The sequence below is a fragment of the Diplotaxodon limnothrissa genome, linkage group LG20 (assembly GCF_057381915.1).
Source record: "Diplotaxodon limnothrissa isolate DT_005_m linkage group LG20, D_limnothrissa_male_GT1.1, whole genome shotgun sequence".
NCBI classification, from domain to species: domain Eukaryota; kingdom Metazoa; phylum Chordata; class Actinopteri; order Cichliformes; family Cichlidae; genus Diplotaxodon; species Diplotaxodon limnothrissa.
The window spans coordinates 7353926-7372455 of record NC_140615.1 but is presented as its reverse complement, the minus strand read 5'-3'; the positions used below and the strand labels follow the sequence as shown (position 1 = coordinate 7372455).

General features: G+C 40.2%; 1 protein-coding gene and 2 non-coding genes across 5 annotated transcripts; 2 read left to right on the top strand and 1 right to left on the bottom strand.

The window, feature by feature from the left end:
• Positions 1 to 2441: 2441 nt before the first annotated feature.
• On the bottom strand, positions 2442 to 2750 carry LOC146610437 (Nuclear RNase P). Its single transcript, XR_014905038.1, has one exon.
• A 943-nt stretch (positions 2751 to 3693) lies between these two features.
• LOC146610436 (RNase MRP) lies at positions 3694 to 3953 on the top strand. The gene has a single exon (XR_014905037.1).
• Positions 3954 to 6274: 2321 nt separating this feature from the next.
• On the top strand, positions 6275 to 16191 carry LOC146610435 (large neutral amino acids transporter small subunit 1-like). 3 transcript variants are annotated; one of them, XM_085345333.1, is made up of 11 exons: positions 6275 to 6338; positions 6827 to 7360; positions 7482 to 7607; positions 9172 to 9277; positions 9364 to 9408; positions 9778 to 9901; positions 10015 to 10118; positions 10312 to 10408; positions 14439 to 14588; positions 15717 to 15891; positions 16115 to 16191. In XM_085345333.1, exons 1-11 carry the CDS (start codon positions 6275 to 6277, stop codon positions 16189 to 16191), a joined length of 1602 nt encoding a protein of 533 aa, XP_085201459.1. The 3 variants fall into 3 exon arrangements, with proteins under 3 accessions (XP_085201459.1, XP_085201458.1, XP_085201460.1); XM_085345332.1 differs by having other exon boundaries at positions 6821 to 7360; XM_085345334.1 differs by having other exon boundaries at positions 6275 to 6347; positions 6836 to 7360.
• Positions 16192 to 18530: the final 2339 nt, after the last annotated feature.

Sequence of the window (18530 nt, the reverse complement as noted above, 5' to 3'; positions counted from 1 at the left end):
GGGAAAAATTAGTGATGAAGACAGGAGGAAAATAAATGAGTAAAGAAACAGGACATGAAACTTTTCGAATGAAACATTATGAGATAGAGGAAATATCCAAATGTTTGTGGACATCTCTATTTTACGGTGCTGTCTTTTTCCTGTTTTGAATGAGGTCCGTACAGAAATGCCAAAAATAACAACTGTGCTCTAAATGCAACATACATAATGTAGATTCATACATCTACATTGTACTGCATGTGAGTTTGTTTTTAACTTTGGGGCAATTTTTTTAAGACCCAATTGTTCTGATGTTCTGCTTCACTTTGGGTCATTTAAAAGTGCATTCACCATGAAGCTATTAATGCTTCTCCTAATTTATATAGTAGCAACAATAAAAAGAGGTATCTGCAGTATAGGACGTGTAGGATGGAGTGTAGGCAGGATGCTTGGAGGACAACAAAAGGATACGTAGAGGAAAATGCACAAGAGAGCACGCGAGAGAAAAAAGATGTAATGATTAAAAAAAGCATAATTCAGACCAGAGTGAAGCAGCCTGTGAAATAAGATTACACATAGGAGATAGCTGTAAGTGAGAAGAAAGCCGGAAGCATCAAAGTAACAATGAAGGGCTGTAAAAATAGCAAAGACAAAAATAAATGAAAGCAATCCAAGAAAAACATGGAAAACAACATAAAAAAGAAATGATAGACTCAGATTCGTAGGCCATCACACAAAGCAAACTGTAAGAGAGACAGGAGGATATTACACTGATTAAAAAAAGAGATGAGTTTCCTTCGATTTTTGCATATTTGTCACACTTACATGCTTCATCAAAATTAATTTTATATTAGAGAAAGATAACCCAGGTAAATACATTATGCAGTTTCTAAATGAGGATTTCATTCATTAAGGGTTGAAAGCTATCCAAACCTGCCTGCCTGTGTGAAAAAGTAAAATCTTGTTATATCATGAATTAACTGGGATTTTTTTTTTTTTTTTTTTGTGGGGGGGGGGGGCAAGCTGAGTGACCTGGTCAAACAAGAAATCCCCTAGACACCAACATGTCTGAGAAATGAGCTCATGAAACTGAAAAACAGATAAGAAACAAAGCCATGGATCTGCCGGTCTGGAAAAGGTTACAAAGCCATTTTAAAGGCTTTGGGACTCCAGTGAACCACAGCGAGAGCCGTTATCAACAAATGGAGGAAACTTGGAACAATGGTGACCCTTCCCCGGAGTGACCGTCCTACCAAAATGACTCCAAGAGCGTGTCAACAACTCATCCAGGAGCCCACAAAAGAACCCAGAACAATGGAAGAACTGCGGGCCTCGCTTCAGTTAAGATCAGAGTTCATGATTCAACAATAAGAAAAAGACTGGACAAAAATGGCATCAACGAGAGAGCTCCAAGGAAAAAAACAACACAAATTTCCCAACAAACAACTTAATGATCTGCAAGATTTTGGGGAAAATATTGATGCAGCTGCATGCATGCAGTTGCATCAATGCAACTCTGAAATACAGCTTTCAAATTAAGACGCAGCTTTCTAGACCAGCCCCCAACAAAGTCCTGCTCTGCAGACTTCTTCACATACAGTCAAAATGTTCTTGCTCTGTGAATGATGTTTTTTTTTTCTACATCCTGTTAAGTTAAAAGACACTCTTTAGGCTCATTCGCCACCGTTTTCTTAAAATAATCACTTCCTCTATCAGTGTTTTGGGGACTGTAGCCTATGATAGCAGGAAAAGCGAGTACACAATGGACAGGACTCCAGTCTACTGTAATATGGTAATGATAATATTCACTGCTTGTAACATTACATCACTTGTCTTAGATAAATCCAGGAGATTTTAATGGAATTGTTAGTCATGCTATAGATAAGGCGTGATATTTTCTTCCAGCCTGTGTGTTTTTAAATGCCTTAATGAAGCATTACCTACTAGGCTGAACTGTAGAGTAAGGAAGAATTATAATGATTATTTTTCACAGCTGTTTGGCCCCTTAAGACCTTCTGATGTTCTTACAACAGCGGGAACACAAGCAATTAATATTGCTCAAACGGTTTAGTTTGTATCCACTGGATATTCCTAAAATGATAAACAAGTTCACACTGTGTTTATAAATGTTACTGACAAGTCACTTGAAATTTTACTTTTTTAATATATTGCTGAGGCATTTACATTTGAGTTTTCCTCTTTATATTTTTAGTGGGAAAATACTGTAAATGTAATATTATAATAAAGTTGCTAAAATGGATTTATTGGACCAGCTACACCAAATGCAAATCTATCAGCCATAAACATATGACGTGCTTCATACTGTTTTCGTGCGGGCAATGATCCTAACTTTGGATTGGATAATAGTTTAAAGCACGTTTACACGCTTTTGCCACGCAGGATGCTTACTCTCTGGGTTTCAGAGCTTTGAAACAGAATAAAAGAAGAGTTGAGAAGAAAAGGTGGAAGGAGAGTAGTCTGAATTGGGTTCTGGAGCTGTACTCCACCTCATACATCGCACTCATTCGCCAGCCGCGAGTGATTCCAAGCCAGCGAGCACCACATCCACCGGAGGAGCTGATAAACTGCTCCACCTGGCTTCTCCTGTGAGACGTGCTCGCGTCGGCACCACTATTTCTGTTCACTCGCTCACCCGAATCAGGTGATGCCCTGCAAGAGCAGCTATTGGCTCTTGTCTCAGACCTTCCCCGAGGTAACTGGAGGAGTGACGAGCACTCTGCACGTGACCTCTACAATGAGCTTCCTCCCACCGGAAGACGTAAGCAACACTGGATGTTATTTATATAGGGACGAATCTGACGGTAGCCTTTGTTACGGTGCGAGGACTCCTCCCTAAATAAAAGCCGTGTATGACATAAAGTGTTGCTTTATTGTAAGAATAAATTATATTCGCTAATTTTGCATCCGAAATGACCTGTCCATTGAAACGATGGGAAAAATGGTGCTGAGGCATGCTGGAAACAAGGCATGCTGGGAAAGAGACCACCGCAGACGAATCAAATGGCTTCTTCAGAGACAGCATAATGATATTAGACCTGGCCTCATTAAAATACCTTTATAAACAACGTACTGCTATTTATAAAGACACTGTCAGTGCGCTAATATAAATGATAATTCCACTGAAAACGGGAAAAATAACAAGGGATAAAAATGCAAATTATTTCTTCTTAAATTATCATAATACAAATTAGTAAATTAAGTCAGCTCTGAATTTATGCATGTGTGCGTAACACACGGCGTTTGTGTGGAGTTTATTGTCTTAGATGTGGTGTTTTGAATAATTTACAGCAATTATAATGGCATTTTCTGAAAAGCTAAAAGGGATGTTAGTGTCCCTCCAGCCCCCCGGGGACATTACTGCGTTTACTGAATTATTTAAAAGTGATACACTAGACGTGGGTACAGCGTCTAGTGTAAAAAAAAAAACACCCCCTCTGGCCCCTTGATATTTACCTATTACTGCGCCTTTAACATTTCCCATGATGCCCCGCGGCTTTGATCCGTTCAAATTGAGCTCCTTACAAACAAGAGGAGACGCTCTTTCTGGGACAGAACAGCTGAGACATATTCACTCTCATTTTGTAAAATAGTTGTTAACACTGATACAGCTGTTCATATTTTTTGAGACACCGCGATGTTGAACATGTGCCGCCTGCCCCTCTATTTATGCGCCGCTTCCTGCTGATGACATCCGGGCATTCAGAAGGCTTGCACTCTGGGCTACATACAGGGAACCTGGTTTCTCCTCTCTTCGCCCAGGGGAAAGTCCCCGGACACCTGGCAGAAAGTGCCCTGGCTGGAAACCAGGATCGATCTGCGCTCCACCACTAGTGAGCTGAGATGTTCTGCTGAACTGAGCTCGGTGATCGCAGGTCGAATTTGTCAGCGTTGATAGTTATGCAAGAGAGCTGCTAGTAACGCCTTAACAGAACGGGGCTCATTCTCCGAATGCTTCTTTTATAGTTCACTTCGTCCAAGCATGTCTGTGAATATATGGGCCCACTTTTACTTCACGTACTTTTGCGGTTTGGAGCAACAGGTGCAGTCAATATAATAATAGGTCCTTATAAACATGAATGAAAAATGGTAAGGCTGCAGTTTCCTTACGGTAAGGTTCCTAATTACTGTTCATTTAGACATTCCCTCCTGTTTAGCATTTCTACCATTTAAAATATAAGAAAAGCTTATAAAACAATATAGTTTTTATAGATTAAAACAGTCTGAAGTGATTTATTTTAACAACAAATATGCCAGGTCTAGGGTGTAAGGATTTCTGATTTATTTATTTTGTAGTGTTGGCCATATTTATTTATTTGATCAAACACATCGTTAAGATGTTCCTGTAAGTTCCTCAATAAGTTTCCCTGAGCTTTTAAAAAACAGACAAATCCTGTTTAAGCACCGTGAGTTTGACCAGGTTCATCTTCAGAAAGAAGAAAAATATATCTCAGGTTTTGAATTGTGTCTAGGGCTCCACCTTGCGGTGAAATATTGGACATGCAACTCATTAGCGCCGAGCACAGGGCTCATACAATAAATCCAGGCATATATTAGGCAAATCAATCTGAGAGTCGGATTTATTTCCATATAATCAGACATAGTTGTAAAACGTTTTATTGTATGGGGTACTTTCTGCATATAGGTATTGGGGGGGCTTTAGGTTGCAGGATTTGATATTTACAACCTACTTTAGAAAAAGAAAAGCTTGTGAGAAATACTCCCATATTTAAGCAGAAATGCTGGTGAATTAAGCAAGGCCTTCTCTGAAAAAGGCACTGATGCCCTAAAATCTGTATGTTATTTGGTTCGTTACTCATGCAATGTGAACTAATGCTCCCATTCAAGCACAGATGCAGACTTCTGTGCAGATGCTGATATCAGCCAGGTGCTCCCTCTTTTGATAGTTTGTGATTTTCCCAAAAAAATATTTTTCACACTTTCCTCGTCAGCCCCCCTGAATATTTTTTTTTAACTAACATAGAGCTCAGGCCGGAGAACTTGTCACTGAACATTAAAGGTGTTGTTCACAGCAGATCTCTGTTCAGTCTGATGGAGTTTGAGCAGTGTTGCGAAGAAGAATGGAGTCTAAGTGAAACCACTCCACATAAGGTCAAAACAAGGATGGCAGCCAAAGGTGAATATTTAGGCAATAACTGACTATAAAGAGCTTTTTTGTGAATTATTGCCAAAAAAATGAATGCAAGGGAGATGCTTAGCAGCGCTACATGCACCCACGAGAAGCAATTTTATGTTAACAAACATTATTTTAAATATGCCTTACAATGACTTTGAACATAAGTGTATTTTTTGATATAACGATTCAAAATAACACCTTCCCAATTAAATATGGAGTTTAAATATTATGCAAATCATCGCACTTAAATTTTATTTACATGTACTTTAGAATCCCAATTTCTTCTTCTTTCTGATAAAACATGCATACCCTACAAGCACCAATAACTTCAGGCCAAATCCTTTCCCCAAATGATTGTAAAAGTCACTCCTGATGAGTAATTATGATATTGTAATTTTTGTTGGGTATGGTCCAGTTTAAACACCTTGTAACCCATAAAAGAATACAGGAACATAAACGAGCTTCGTCATTGTTATTATACACTGTCTGCACTCAAAATGGCCAATGGATCTCCATTTTCTTTGTGATCTCACCTTTCAGGCAGAATAAAGACAGTTTGTTTTTTTCCATTTGGTCCCCAGTAGGGAGGGAAACCAGCTCTACAGCATTTATTCTAATCGCCTCTGACATGAAAGCACCCAGTGACACACATAGGCATACTGTATACTGCAGGATTAGGCAGTACACAAAAAGATTACAGCGTCACATGGTATTCCTTCCAAATGGTGCCTTCTCACAACCTACTTCCCCCTCTTAGGTATCCCATCATTCCCTGGAATGGGCGTAGGCTCACGCAGCAGCAGCAGCAGCAGCATCACAAAGGTTCAGCTCCTCCCTGCTGTGTGCTTGATATAGGATGGGAGGGAGAGAGGGAGCGAGAGAGACAGAGAGGATCAGGCACAGATGAATTGTAGTCTGAGTGACGGAAGCAGTGTGGGCACATGTGAATGAGAGAGGACGAATCAGGAAGTAGAGAGACCTGCGCGCGCGCGCGCGTGTGTGTGTGTGTGTGTGTGTGTCCGGGAGAGAGAGACAGACAGAGTGTAAATCAACAGAAAGAGGAAGAGGACATAAAGAAAGGAAGAAAAAGGGCTGCAGGAGGAAGCAGACAAGACAAGGGGTCTCAGACTGAGAGGGAAGATGGCTGAGCCGGAGCTGAAATCGAGAGGCAGCCGAGAGAGCGTCGCTAAGGAGAAGATGGGGGGTAGGTACAGTGCATGCTCACGCACCTCTAACTGCCACATGGTGCAGCGCTGCATTATTCCACCATGCGCTCTGATGCAACATTGATGATGCAAGAGTAGAATTGTAGAGTTGATGCTGAGGAGATGCTTTCATGGTAGCAGGTGACAGGTGTGGACAAATGGCACATATTAGGAACGTGGGTATGAAAACACAACTATCAGATGCAGTGTGTGTTTACACGGATAGAAAGAGTTCAATAAGGACAGCAGGTTCAGAAGGAAAATCTCATAGGTGCTGATTTCCAAAAATGTCTATTTTTAAAAAATTATATGAATTCTTCCTTTAGTAACACAAGAGTTTGTTTGTTTTTATTAATCATAGTTTTTCAAAGTAACCAGTGCCTAAAACAACTCAGCGAGAAAGCTTGTAAATTCTTTTCATTTGTCTGAAAATGAGCCAGACTCTGTAATTTGACTGTCTCCCCTTCTGCTGTCCTCTCACCACCAGCGACTGGAGCAGAGCCTGAGCAAGATGGTCTCATTGTGGAGCAGCCAGCATCTCCATCTGACCCCGTGGGTTCTCCGCCTGCTGCCACAGGTTCCACCAACAGCCTGCCAGGCAAGGGGGAGAAGATTGAACTCAAACGCAGCATCACCCTCTTCAACGGTGTCGGAATGATCATCGGCACCATCATCGGCTCGGGCATTTTCGTCACTCCCACAGGTGTTGTCAAAGAGACCGGCTCTGCTGGGCTCTCTCTGATCGTTTGGTCCGCCTGTGGAGTGATATCCACCATGGGTGCTCTGTGCTATGCAGAGCTGGGTACAACTATTGTCAAGTCAGGAGGAGACTACACTTACATCCTGGAGGTATATGGCGAACTGGCTGCCTTTCTGAAGCTGTGGGTGGAGATGCTCATCATCCGGCCGTCGTCGCAGTATGTGGTGTCACTGGTGTTTGCGACCTACCTTCTGAAACCTATCTACCCCAACTGCGTCGTGCCCGACAGCGCAGCCAAGCTCATTGCCTGCCTATGTCTTAGTGAGTACATGATGTTGGTGGGCTTTCTTAGGTCAAATACACATTTTAGACACTTCATTGCAGCTGGTCATTCACCAGATTCTTGATTGTAGTGTGTTTTGTGTCTCCCCGCTGCTTGTAGCCTCCCTGACATTTGTAAACTGTATCAGTGTGAAAGCAGCAACCAAGGTCCAGGACTTGTTCACCGCTTCCAAATTGATAGCCTTGATCATCATCATCCTCTTTGGCTTCATTCAGATTTCCACAGGTGAGTGGCAAAATACCACAGAACAAACCAAGTCAGCTGCATGACTGCAGGCTGTTGAGAACAAATCTTATGCCTTCATCACAAGACTTATTAATTTTTAACAGAGAAGTAAAATAAGCTTCAGGTCAAAGCTGGAAAAACAGGTTTTGTGAGTGTAATAAAATCTAAATCCTCAACAATATTTAACCTACTTTAATAGTCAGTAAAAAATGCTCAAAAAGTGTCCTCACTTTGAACCTGTCATTTCAGATCTGCTCGTAAACATGCAGCTTCCCTTCATTGTGTTGGAAACACAGCTCCTTTGTTTTCAATATTTTAGTTGGAGTAATTATGGAACTAACAGCATGCCTGTAAAGTAAATGCCATTGCATTATGTGGCTTTTTGCAAACTATATAGTAGCATCAATTATTATGATTCTCGTCTTTACACGACATCTATGTGAGGTTTACTTCTTTTATCTCCAATGGTAAACAAGTTGTTAACGAGCGCTAATGAGCCTAACGAAGCAGACTGCTTTGCTTTCAGCTTGTTAGCACACTTACTGAGTCGGAACACAGAGCTTGTCTGTCTAGAGCCACGTGATTGAGCCTGAGCAGACATGAACATGGGCATCAGAACGTGCCAGGATGGTTTTGATCGTGCAAATGAAACTGCAATGAAATGAAAATGTACAGAAAATAAGGTGACTATACAGACAGTAATTTACTGCCTGAAATATTGGCATTGTAGTAACATTTTTCTATATGATAGCCCTAAGCGTGTGGGTTCACGTGTGCCGTCTAAGACTGTAAAAGCAACGCACGTTAATCCGTCCGAGCTGTGCCATTCACAATACAAGAGCGCGGGAAGACAGCGTGGCCACACTTGCTCCACGCTGCATCTGCTGCTCCCCTCCTTACACAAGGCCACGCCTACCACCTTTGTGCGCCATACTCTGTTACCATGGAAACTAGGCAGTGAAGCTTGCCGGCTGTTGTCACACTTTTTCAGCAGACCAGCAAGAGAACAGAGTTGGAAAATAATAAGGAGGGTCATTACCATCTGAAAGCGACAGGTAGAGGGAGAGAGACACCAAAATGCCAGGCTCTCTCTCTCTGTCTCACACACACTCGCACACACACACACACACACACACACACACACACACACACACACACACACACACACACACACACACACACACACACATTGGATTCATTGACTGCAGTGTATTGTGTAAATGAATTGAAGTTTACTTATGGGAACATTTTTCTTCTCATATTTAAATGTCAACTGATCGTGATTCTGTACCCCAGAGGAGATGCTCCTTTGTTTATTGTGCATAAATAGTGAATTGTCCTGACACAATATTGCGTTTTGCTTCTGTTATTACCATGGTACATTGACAAGCATGTCTAAGGGCAGGCATCAACAGGCCGGCCTGGTACAAGAGACAAAATGTGTCGGCAGCACAAAAAGAATCTATTCAATGTCTAAGCACATAACTCCTCCAGGCGCTACACCTGGCAGTGGGAGAACTGCTTCCCTTTCAGATGTTTTCTTCTTCTTTCTGTATGTGACCAGGTGATGTGCCATATCTGACCCCAGAAAAGGCGTTTGAAGGGAGCAAACTGGGAGTTGGGAATATTGTCCTGGCTCTGTACAGCGGTCTCTTTGCTTTTGGAGGCTGGTGAGGGTCATAAAATTGAATTATTTTTAGCTTCTGTTTGTTTTTGCTTGAAAGATTTATGACCTCTTTGCTATTCACCCCCCCAGGAATTACCTGAATTATGTAACGGAGGAGATGATCAACCCAGAGAGGTGACTTAAATGTAATGACGGTTGTTTTGGTGATGATGGCACAGACTGTCTTGCAAATATCTGCCAAGAGCATGGTTGCTCTCATCCAGGACTGAGCTTGTCTATCATCAGTCCACAGAGATAAAGTATCCAAGCGATACTGACATAATCTGAACTATGAACTAAATATGAACTAAAATATTACATTTTACAAAAAAATGTGATAATAATGATTTATAAAATCCAGTAAAATTATGCAGTCGTGTTCCTCACTGCATACCCTGCATGAATTCAGTCCCATCTCATAACACAGTCTGATATTACCAGAACATACAGTGTTACACGCTGTTGTTTTTTTCCTCAAATGACCTTCGACCTTTCACCCCATAGGAACTTGCCCCTGTCCATCATCATATCCATGCCTATAGTCACGGTGGTATATGTTCTAACCAACCTGGCCTACTTCACCACCATCTCTCCTCAAGTCATGATTGAGTCAGAGGCTGTTGCTGTGGTGAGTGTACTGCTTTTCTTTAATATGATGTGTTTCATCCTCAACTGGGACATGCATATTGGTTGTTTGTGGTCACAAATTCTCCTCATCTGCTTTTTCTTTCTGTTCTGCAGAGTTTTGGGGAGTACCATCTTGGTGTGATGTCCTGGCTCATTCCTGTCTTTGTGGGACTGTCCTGCTTTGGTGCAGTCAATGGATCACTCTTTACTTCAGCGCGGTGTGTGTTTGCATGTGTACAATGAAACATAAGACAGCATTTTATACATTTAGTATTAATAGTTTAACCTCTTAAGCCCCAACGCACCCTGATAGGGGGGCAAAAGGCAGGAGATCAGGTGGGCATGGGGCTTAAGAAATTAAAGTCTCCGTATTTTTGGAATAAATAATGTTTTAAGAAATTTCTCTTCTAGTTTGTTCTATGCTGGAGCTCGAGAGGGTCAACTCCCTGCTGCTCTGGGGTTGGTCCACACAGACCTGTTCACACCAGTGCCATCCCTCATATTCACAGTAAGAAACCTGATACTTTCAGTGACATTTTACCAGCTGGCTACCAATAAGATTAGGTTAGTGTGTTAAATCATGTATGATCATTGCTAAAAACCTCAAAAGTGTCCCCATTTTTGAGGTATTATACAGAAGTGTATATAAATCTGTTTTGATGATACAAAACATTTGTGAAGCATTTGTAGAGTTATTTTTGTTCGAGAAAACTATTTCAGTGAAGAGTTACAGTTAAGTCCATAATTTGTTGGATTTTTGTGCATTTTTTATGATCTTGCCTCTGTGCACCACCACAGTAGCTTTTAAATCAGACAGTCAAGATGTGATTGAAGTGCAGACTTGCAGCTTTGATTCAGTGAATTGGACTTTACAACAGTTTTTATACACAGTGCCTCATTTTCAGAGGCTCAAAAGTAATTGGCTGACAAGCAGTTTGAATGTTACTTCATGACAAACTAAGCAGATCTAGTATCTGTGGTTGATTCCAAGTGGTGCATTTTTATTTTCGAGCTCTTATTTAGCTCTTTATTGTCATTTTAAATATCAAAACAACTTCAAACCATCTGACCAAGTCAAGAATAGTCTCAAAGAGGTAGATGCATTATTGTTAGGGTCTACAATCAAGACGGCTTCAAGAAAGTATATACAGAGGGTTTAGAGAAAGGTGCAAACCACTGGTTACACTCAAGAACAGGGAGGTCAGATTAGATTATTACCAGAAAACATCTAAAAGAGACTGCACAGTTCTGAGAAAAAAATTTGGGGGGGGCAAATGAAACCAAGATAAGCTTCTACCAGAGTGAAGGGAAGAGAAAAGTATGGAGAAAAAGAGAAACAGCTCATGATGTGAAGAATACCACATCATCTGTCAAACATGGAGGTGGAGGCACTGTTATGGTATTGGCATGTATTGCTGCTAGGAGAACTAAGTCACTGGTGTTTATTAATGATGTGAGTGCTGATAGAAACAGCAGGGTGAATTGTGAAGTGTCCAGGGCTACACTTTCTGTTTAGATTCAGCCAAAGCTGCAAAACTGATCAGACAGCGCTTCATGGTGCAAGTGGATAATGACCCAAAAACTGTAAAACCAAGTCAAGAGTTTCTCAAGGCAAAGAAACGGGATATACTTCAAAGGCCAAGTCAGTCACCTAATGTCGACCCAACAAAGCGTGTTTTTTCATTATTAAATAAAAACCTGAATGCTGCAATGAAGTACTGGTAGACAATCTCAGTGGAGAAAGCACAACGTCTGGTGATGTCCACGTGTTCTAAACTTCAGGTGACTAACACACTGACTAAAATCAACCCTTACATTAAAAGTGATATTAACTTGTTCAGTTCATTTTGAGCCTTTGAAATTGGAACTATGTCTAAAAATGGCTCCAGTTCTTAAAGAGTTAATGCAGTCTTCTCAAATTAAGGTCTGCATCAATCACATGTTGATTGTTTGGTTTAAAATTCGCTGTGGTGGTGAACAGTAGCAAAAAAGCACACAAACTACCCATGGGAATATGTCTGTGAAGGTTCTCAGTCATCCAGATCATCGTAGTCTAAGGAGCTTGGAAAGAAAAGCGTCTGGACTTCTTTGAGTTGCTTGAAGACGTTTCACCTCTCATCCAAGAAGCTTCTTCAGTTCTAAGGGTCAATGGTGGGGCGTCCCAGATATAAACCCAGTGGGAGTTTCCCCCCAAAGAGGGACAAAGGACCCCCTGATGATCCTCTACCTAATCACATGAGCCAAGGTGTGAAAGTGTGTGAAAACTCAAAGAAGTCCAGACGCTTGTCTTTCCAAGCTCCTTAGACTACCCATGGGAAGTTAACTGAAAATGGCAGCTTTATTATTGGAAAAACCTCCATTAAATAAACTTTCAAAAAACAAACCAAAACCCTGAACATGAGAACTAAGAACTGAAAAACACTGGGAAACTGGAACTTAAATTAGACCAAAAGAAAACAGACCAGGAACTGAGAACTAGAGATCTAAACAGAGCCATGAGAGAAACAAACAGCAGTGAGGGTCTACGCTGCGACAAAGGGCAAAGGAAAACACAGGGCTACGGAGTAACACGGGAATGGAGAGCACAGCTGGGACTAATCAAACATGACGAGATAAAGGGGAAGCAAAGCTTTAAACACTGAACACAGGACATAAGACCTATAAAAATAAAACAGGAAACCAGAGACATTCACAAAGATGTAGACTTGACACCAATGTTCCCTATAAACTGCGCGCGTGCGCACTGCTGGCACGGTCTCTGCGCACAGAAAATATGCGTTGCGCACAAAAAAAAACCTAACCTGAATTGAAATTAAAATTAAAACTTTAACAATTCAGTTTTGCAGTGTTAGTCAGTAAGTGACTGGCTGCTCCCGTATGGGATTAGAACGATGCCACCTTATCCCATAGTCCAGCCAATGATGCGATTCACATTCGTATATACGCAGCTAATCAACATCGTTGACAGGCTAACAGCGTTCTTATGTGCCGACACCGGTGTTTTAGCTAGCAAAGCGGCGTGGCTGATGTGGAGCGAAGCCACGTTAATAACGTGTACAACCATTGGAGATGTGAGCAGGACAGACGGAACAATTAACGGGAAACTGTGGACCTTATACCAGTTTTTAAATTGTGTTGATCGGCCATGTAAAACCGGAGTTATGATAAAAATATGCAATGTTTGGTTTTCTTCCTGAACACTGTCGTTGTTTATATTTACTGCCCGAAGAAACGGTAAAAACGGCGTTTTATAAGGAAAACGCTCGAAAGCACTCTCCCTGTGAGAAAAGCCGAAACCAAAAAACCCCACCCTTTCCTATTGGTCGAAAAATGTACCAAGTGATATGGCAACAGATGTTTAGGAAGGGGGTAGTTTTAGGAGTGTTTTGAGATGTGAGAGATTTGCGACGTTTAGCGCAAATCTTGTGTAGTTAGTGTGTAGTGTAGTCAATAGTTTTGTTGTGTGTGTCAGAACAATGAGGTGACTGCTGAATGTTACAGGTGTTACAGCAGTGATACATCTCCAGTTGTCAGGCTTGCAGGTATCAGGCTGTTGTTCTCCTTTATCTCATAGTGGACAGAAATTATTTTTGGAGTGGCACAAATAATTTGTGTGGCATCAAATTTGATGCAGAACAGCTGATTGTTCTGTAAATAGTTTGAGATGTTTGTTTAAAAAACGCCTTGGCTGCATTTTTAGGTAAGCAGCTGCAAAAAACTTTGTTGTTTGCATAACTCAGTTACTTTTTTGAAGAAGTAACTATATAATTAATTGCCCAACATTGATCATTCTATACTGTATTTTGCAGACAGAGAGTTACAGGACTCTCCCAGACCACAGACAAAAAAAAAATAAAAAAAATAAAAATAGAAAGTTGTGTTTTCAAAATTGGAGTCCAAGTTATTTTTACTTCCAATAGTGTTAACATACTACACAAGATTTTTTTTTAATTTTCATTGTAGGTGGGCTAAAGCAGTTAATTAAAAGTAGTCTAACATAAATGTAAATGCTGTAATTTGATTATTTTAATAAACCATGTAACTTGGATGGATTTGATGCTGGCGTGACCACAGTGCACACGTCTAATGTTGCTCACAGTGGAGTTTGTGTGTTCGCTCAGACACATGAAAAATTAGAGGGAACATTGCTTGACACTGAAACATAGAGACATAACTGACTGAGGAGACAGAAAGAACATGGAGATGAGTGACTAGACGAGGAACACGGGGAAGGCAAAGTAACAGAAACCTAAATCCTAGGACCTAAGAATATAACACAAGCAGAACACAATAAAGAGAACCAAAACAATGAATAACAATAATCAAAGAATAAAAATTAACCAACAAACACAAAACCCTGGGTCACAGACCCAGTACTGTAACACCTACCTTCCTTAAATAACTGCTCTATTCAAGAAAATCACTAAGGAGGATTCAGAAGCCTTGTGTGTGTTTATAATCTATTATCCATCTACTATCTATAATCTAATGTTTCCAGCAAACTAATGCAATCTTTACTCCTTTTTTCATTGTATTAGTGTTTCCTATCGATGATGTATGCCATCTCCCAGGACATCTTCTCTGTCATCAATCTCTTCAGCTTCTTCACCTGGATGTGTGTTGGGATGGCCATCGCTGGCATGATCTGGCTGCGCTTTACCAAACCCGACCTCAGAAGGCCCATTAAGGTGAACGTCTTAGGGGTTAAAGTAGCTGCTCAGTGCGTGTTGCAGAGAAGATCCATTTTGATGGATATGAGTCTCACTGAAAGGTGACCCTAGCCCTACCTTCCTTGTCTGGCAAAACATCAACATGTCTTCTAGTTTCATAAAGCATCTGCTATTTTATTTTTTTTTAGTGAAAGCACCATTGTATCGATACTCTTGTTATTAGGTGGAACTGGAAACATACTGTTTTTCCAAGACAGGAGGGAGGGGTATTTGGAGGAATACATGATCCTTTGTTTCTATTTCATCATGGGAAAATTACCTTGGCTGACCAGTCTTTCATCTTCTCTTTGGCCCACACTGCTTTCAGCTCAGTTATTTTATAAAATCATCTATAAACATATTAAAAGAGAGAGAGAGAGAGAGAGAGCTATTTATATGTAAACCATTCATAAAAAATGTCAGTTTCAACCCAGAAAAAAGAAAAACAAACCGTCAGCTCAAGCAGTTTAACTGATAACTGAATGCAATAACAGTATGGAGCTCTTAACATAACAGTTTAGCCAATAATAATTTCTTCATTGTGATCAAATTGTTGGGGACGCTTAAGGAAAAAGGGTAAGCCAGTATGAGAAAAATACTTAAGTAAGAGTACAAATGTATTTAGTATCAACTATAGCACATATCATTGTTTCAAAATCAGATCTTTAGATGAAGTCAGGCATCATTCAACTTTGCATACACAGTCTTATAGTTTGAATTTGTATTGATTTGATTGATTTTTTTTTTGCATTATTGTCTGATCTGTAAAGTAATCGGTACTGAAAATGTCTTAATATAAAAACTTTAGTAATTATTTGTCTCCTCTTGTTGTTTAATGGAAACAAAGTGGCAGAAAACAGATATCAGTGAAGAAGTTACAGGATCTAAAATCTGAACTTGGGAAGTATTGTCATCAAAATCATTATACATTAGTCTAATCGTTAGCTATAGTTGCATTATTCCAAAGTCCAAATATGATATTTTCTTCTTTTTCAGTGTGTGAGACATCTTCACTCAACAATTATAAACTGTATCTTATCTGCTCACGTCTAATGTAAATCGAAACACATCTTCATCTGTTATGTATTTTGTATTTTCTCTCTGCAGATTTCTCTCTTCATCCCCGTTACTTTTGTGTTGAGCTGCGTCTTCATGATCGTCGTGTCCTTTTGGGCAGCTCCCTTCGAGTGTCTGCTAGGCAGCGGCATTATTCTCACAGGCGTCCCAGCGTACCTACTGGGCTACAAGTGGAAAAAACCCCATGTGGTCAAGAAGATGCTGCGTGAGTTGGAGATTTTTTTTTGTTTTTTTTAGAGTGAGGCAAAGGTGGTTTGTTGTGAAATTCCTGTGAGATTATCTGCTCAAGTTCTGCTGTGGGCACCGGTACATTTCCTTTGTTTACATAGTTGGTCCGGAGGACTCAGGCAAAAGACCGATATTTGACCTGTAGTAGCCTAGCAAAGAGAAAACAGACGTGGCTAACGTGACAAGTTGTTTCTCCTCAGAAATCTTCACCATGTTCTGTCAGAAGATCTTCATGTCTGTTCCTGAAGAGAAGGAGCAACATGGGGCGGCTGAATAATGCTGGACAAACCGAGCAAGATGAAAGACTGGGTCAATATTTTTGTCTGGACATTCCTGTAATGTTTACATTCATCCACATGTGATCGGACTTTTTTTGTTTTAACTTTATCTGACCAGGCAGGTAACTGTGAACATATTCAATATTCGCAAGAGTGGCCTGACAAATGGAGGATTTGTTTTATGAATATTTTATGAATACTGCAACTTTTCTGCAAAGAAGATCACCGGGCATTTTACACTCCTTATTATGAATTGATTTTAATATTTCAGCATATCTCCTTAAATGGTCAAACATGCTCTGATGTTCCATGTTAGCTAATGGAAAGCCATCTGTAAGTGTATGACTGCTGCAGGCATATAATTACTTGTGTACTGCAAGTACACAATCAGGAGCTGCAGTGGCCTATGACGTACAGGTATATTTTTCTCCTGAATTGTACAAATGAATAGCTTAGGCGGGAAAATATATGTCTAATACCACTAACAACCAAACTAGACATAGTATATTATAGTTTAGGGTTTATATTTATAGTTTATATTGTGTTAAAATAAAGGATTTTGCTATAGTTGCTATAATAACGTCACTTAGAGTTTATAACTAAGGTCAGATTTGGAAGAGGAAGAGGTTGTCTAACAAAGCACTTACTTCATTTTCTCATATGGTACTAATGTTTGTGTTAAATAGTAATTCATTCTCACATTTTACTTGATATTGTTTTTTATTTATTGGTAAGATGAACTTGTAGCGCTGTCGTAAAGCACAAGCTAAAGGGAGATGAGAGTGTCTGTGATGTCTGCTTGAGCTGCACTGTGAATCAGGTCTGTTTCTTGTATCATTTCATTCTGATACCTCATCGGCGCCACGTGTGACGATACTCGATGAAAACGATACCAGCATCTCCGCTTGTGCGCCATTGTTGTGAGACAGCGTAGATATGCTCAGATATCGTAGTAGTGTTCGTAGTTAGCCTTAATGTTTGTACTGAACGTATTTGATGTCTGTGCCAGCCGTGCCAGTGCTGATATTCTATTTCTTTTTGTCACTGTATGACCAAAATGAATGTTGCAACTTTAGAGATGCTGGCTTTGCTTGTAATTTTTGTAGGAAATGTACCTGGAGAGAGGTTTGAGGTTTTCCCAGCGTATTTCCTGGTCCAGTGAAGGCTTGGGAAGGGAGGAGCTTCAGAGGAATGTTAAGGGGGATTGGAATCATGTGGAGTGGGAAAAAGGTTTCTTACTTTTGCACACAAAGGAGAGACAGTCTCCTTACAAATCTACCACAGATGTACGTATTGTCAGCCTACTCACTGTGCTGGCAGTCCAGGTTTCACAGGCCCCTTTCCAGTGAAGGGAAAGGTCTGAAAAAACATACTAATTCATACTGGTTGCTATTCCTTTAACATTAATGCAGAAGAAGCTTTCAGACAAGAACAAAAGAAAGTCTGTGAGAAAAATGACCTTTGACATTCTCACTGGTAACATCAGACTTTCCGTGGTGAGACACAAACAGCTCTTCTTTTTCTTTTTTTAAAGGAACCCTCTTTAATCTTATTTGTATAAGTTAATGGAAATGTGAAGTTTAAATACAAACATGTAAGTACATTTGCAATTAGCATGCAACAATATTTCTCCCACTTAAAGTATTTAATACGGATTCTTTATTAATGCAGATTGCATACAGATTTAAAAAGAGAATAGCTGAATGCAAATGCTTGCAAAGTTGGCACTGTGATCATCTTTAAAGGTGAGCTCTCTGAAAGCACACCAATGAACAACACAGTCCTCGAAGACACGCCCCTTACTTAATGAATCTACTTAAATTAAAGCCCTGAACACACACGTGTGTCTAAAAACACACTGATTCCAGTTATGATGATAAGCGGTCTGATATATTTTATTTTATGCACAACGTGCTGCATCGGTGTGTGTGCGTTTGTGTGTGTAAAGTATTACTATATGTGAAAATCAATAACGCAAATGTAATTGAGAATAAAGGAAGCTCATATTTTTGATTCTATAATCGAGAGTACCTATTGTAACTGTTGTCTGTGAGTGACCATAGTAGGTACTGTACGTGTAAAAAATAAAACTATTTTGTTCAAAGTTTGATTGTTTGCGCTTTTGTAAAGCAGACGGCCAACAAAAGGAGTCAGAGGATTAAAATCTGATTGCTTTCTCCTGTAGAAATGCAGCAGCTGGTCGACAAAAGGCCGGCCGAAGCCCCTCTTCAGGCACCGGCTTCAGATAAAACAAAGATTCTCTGAACCTGACATCCTAACGTCCAAATGAGGATGTTTCTCAAAATAGCGTTATCATCTCAGCCATCAAATGTTTGGT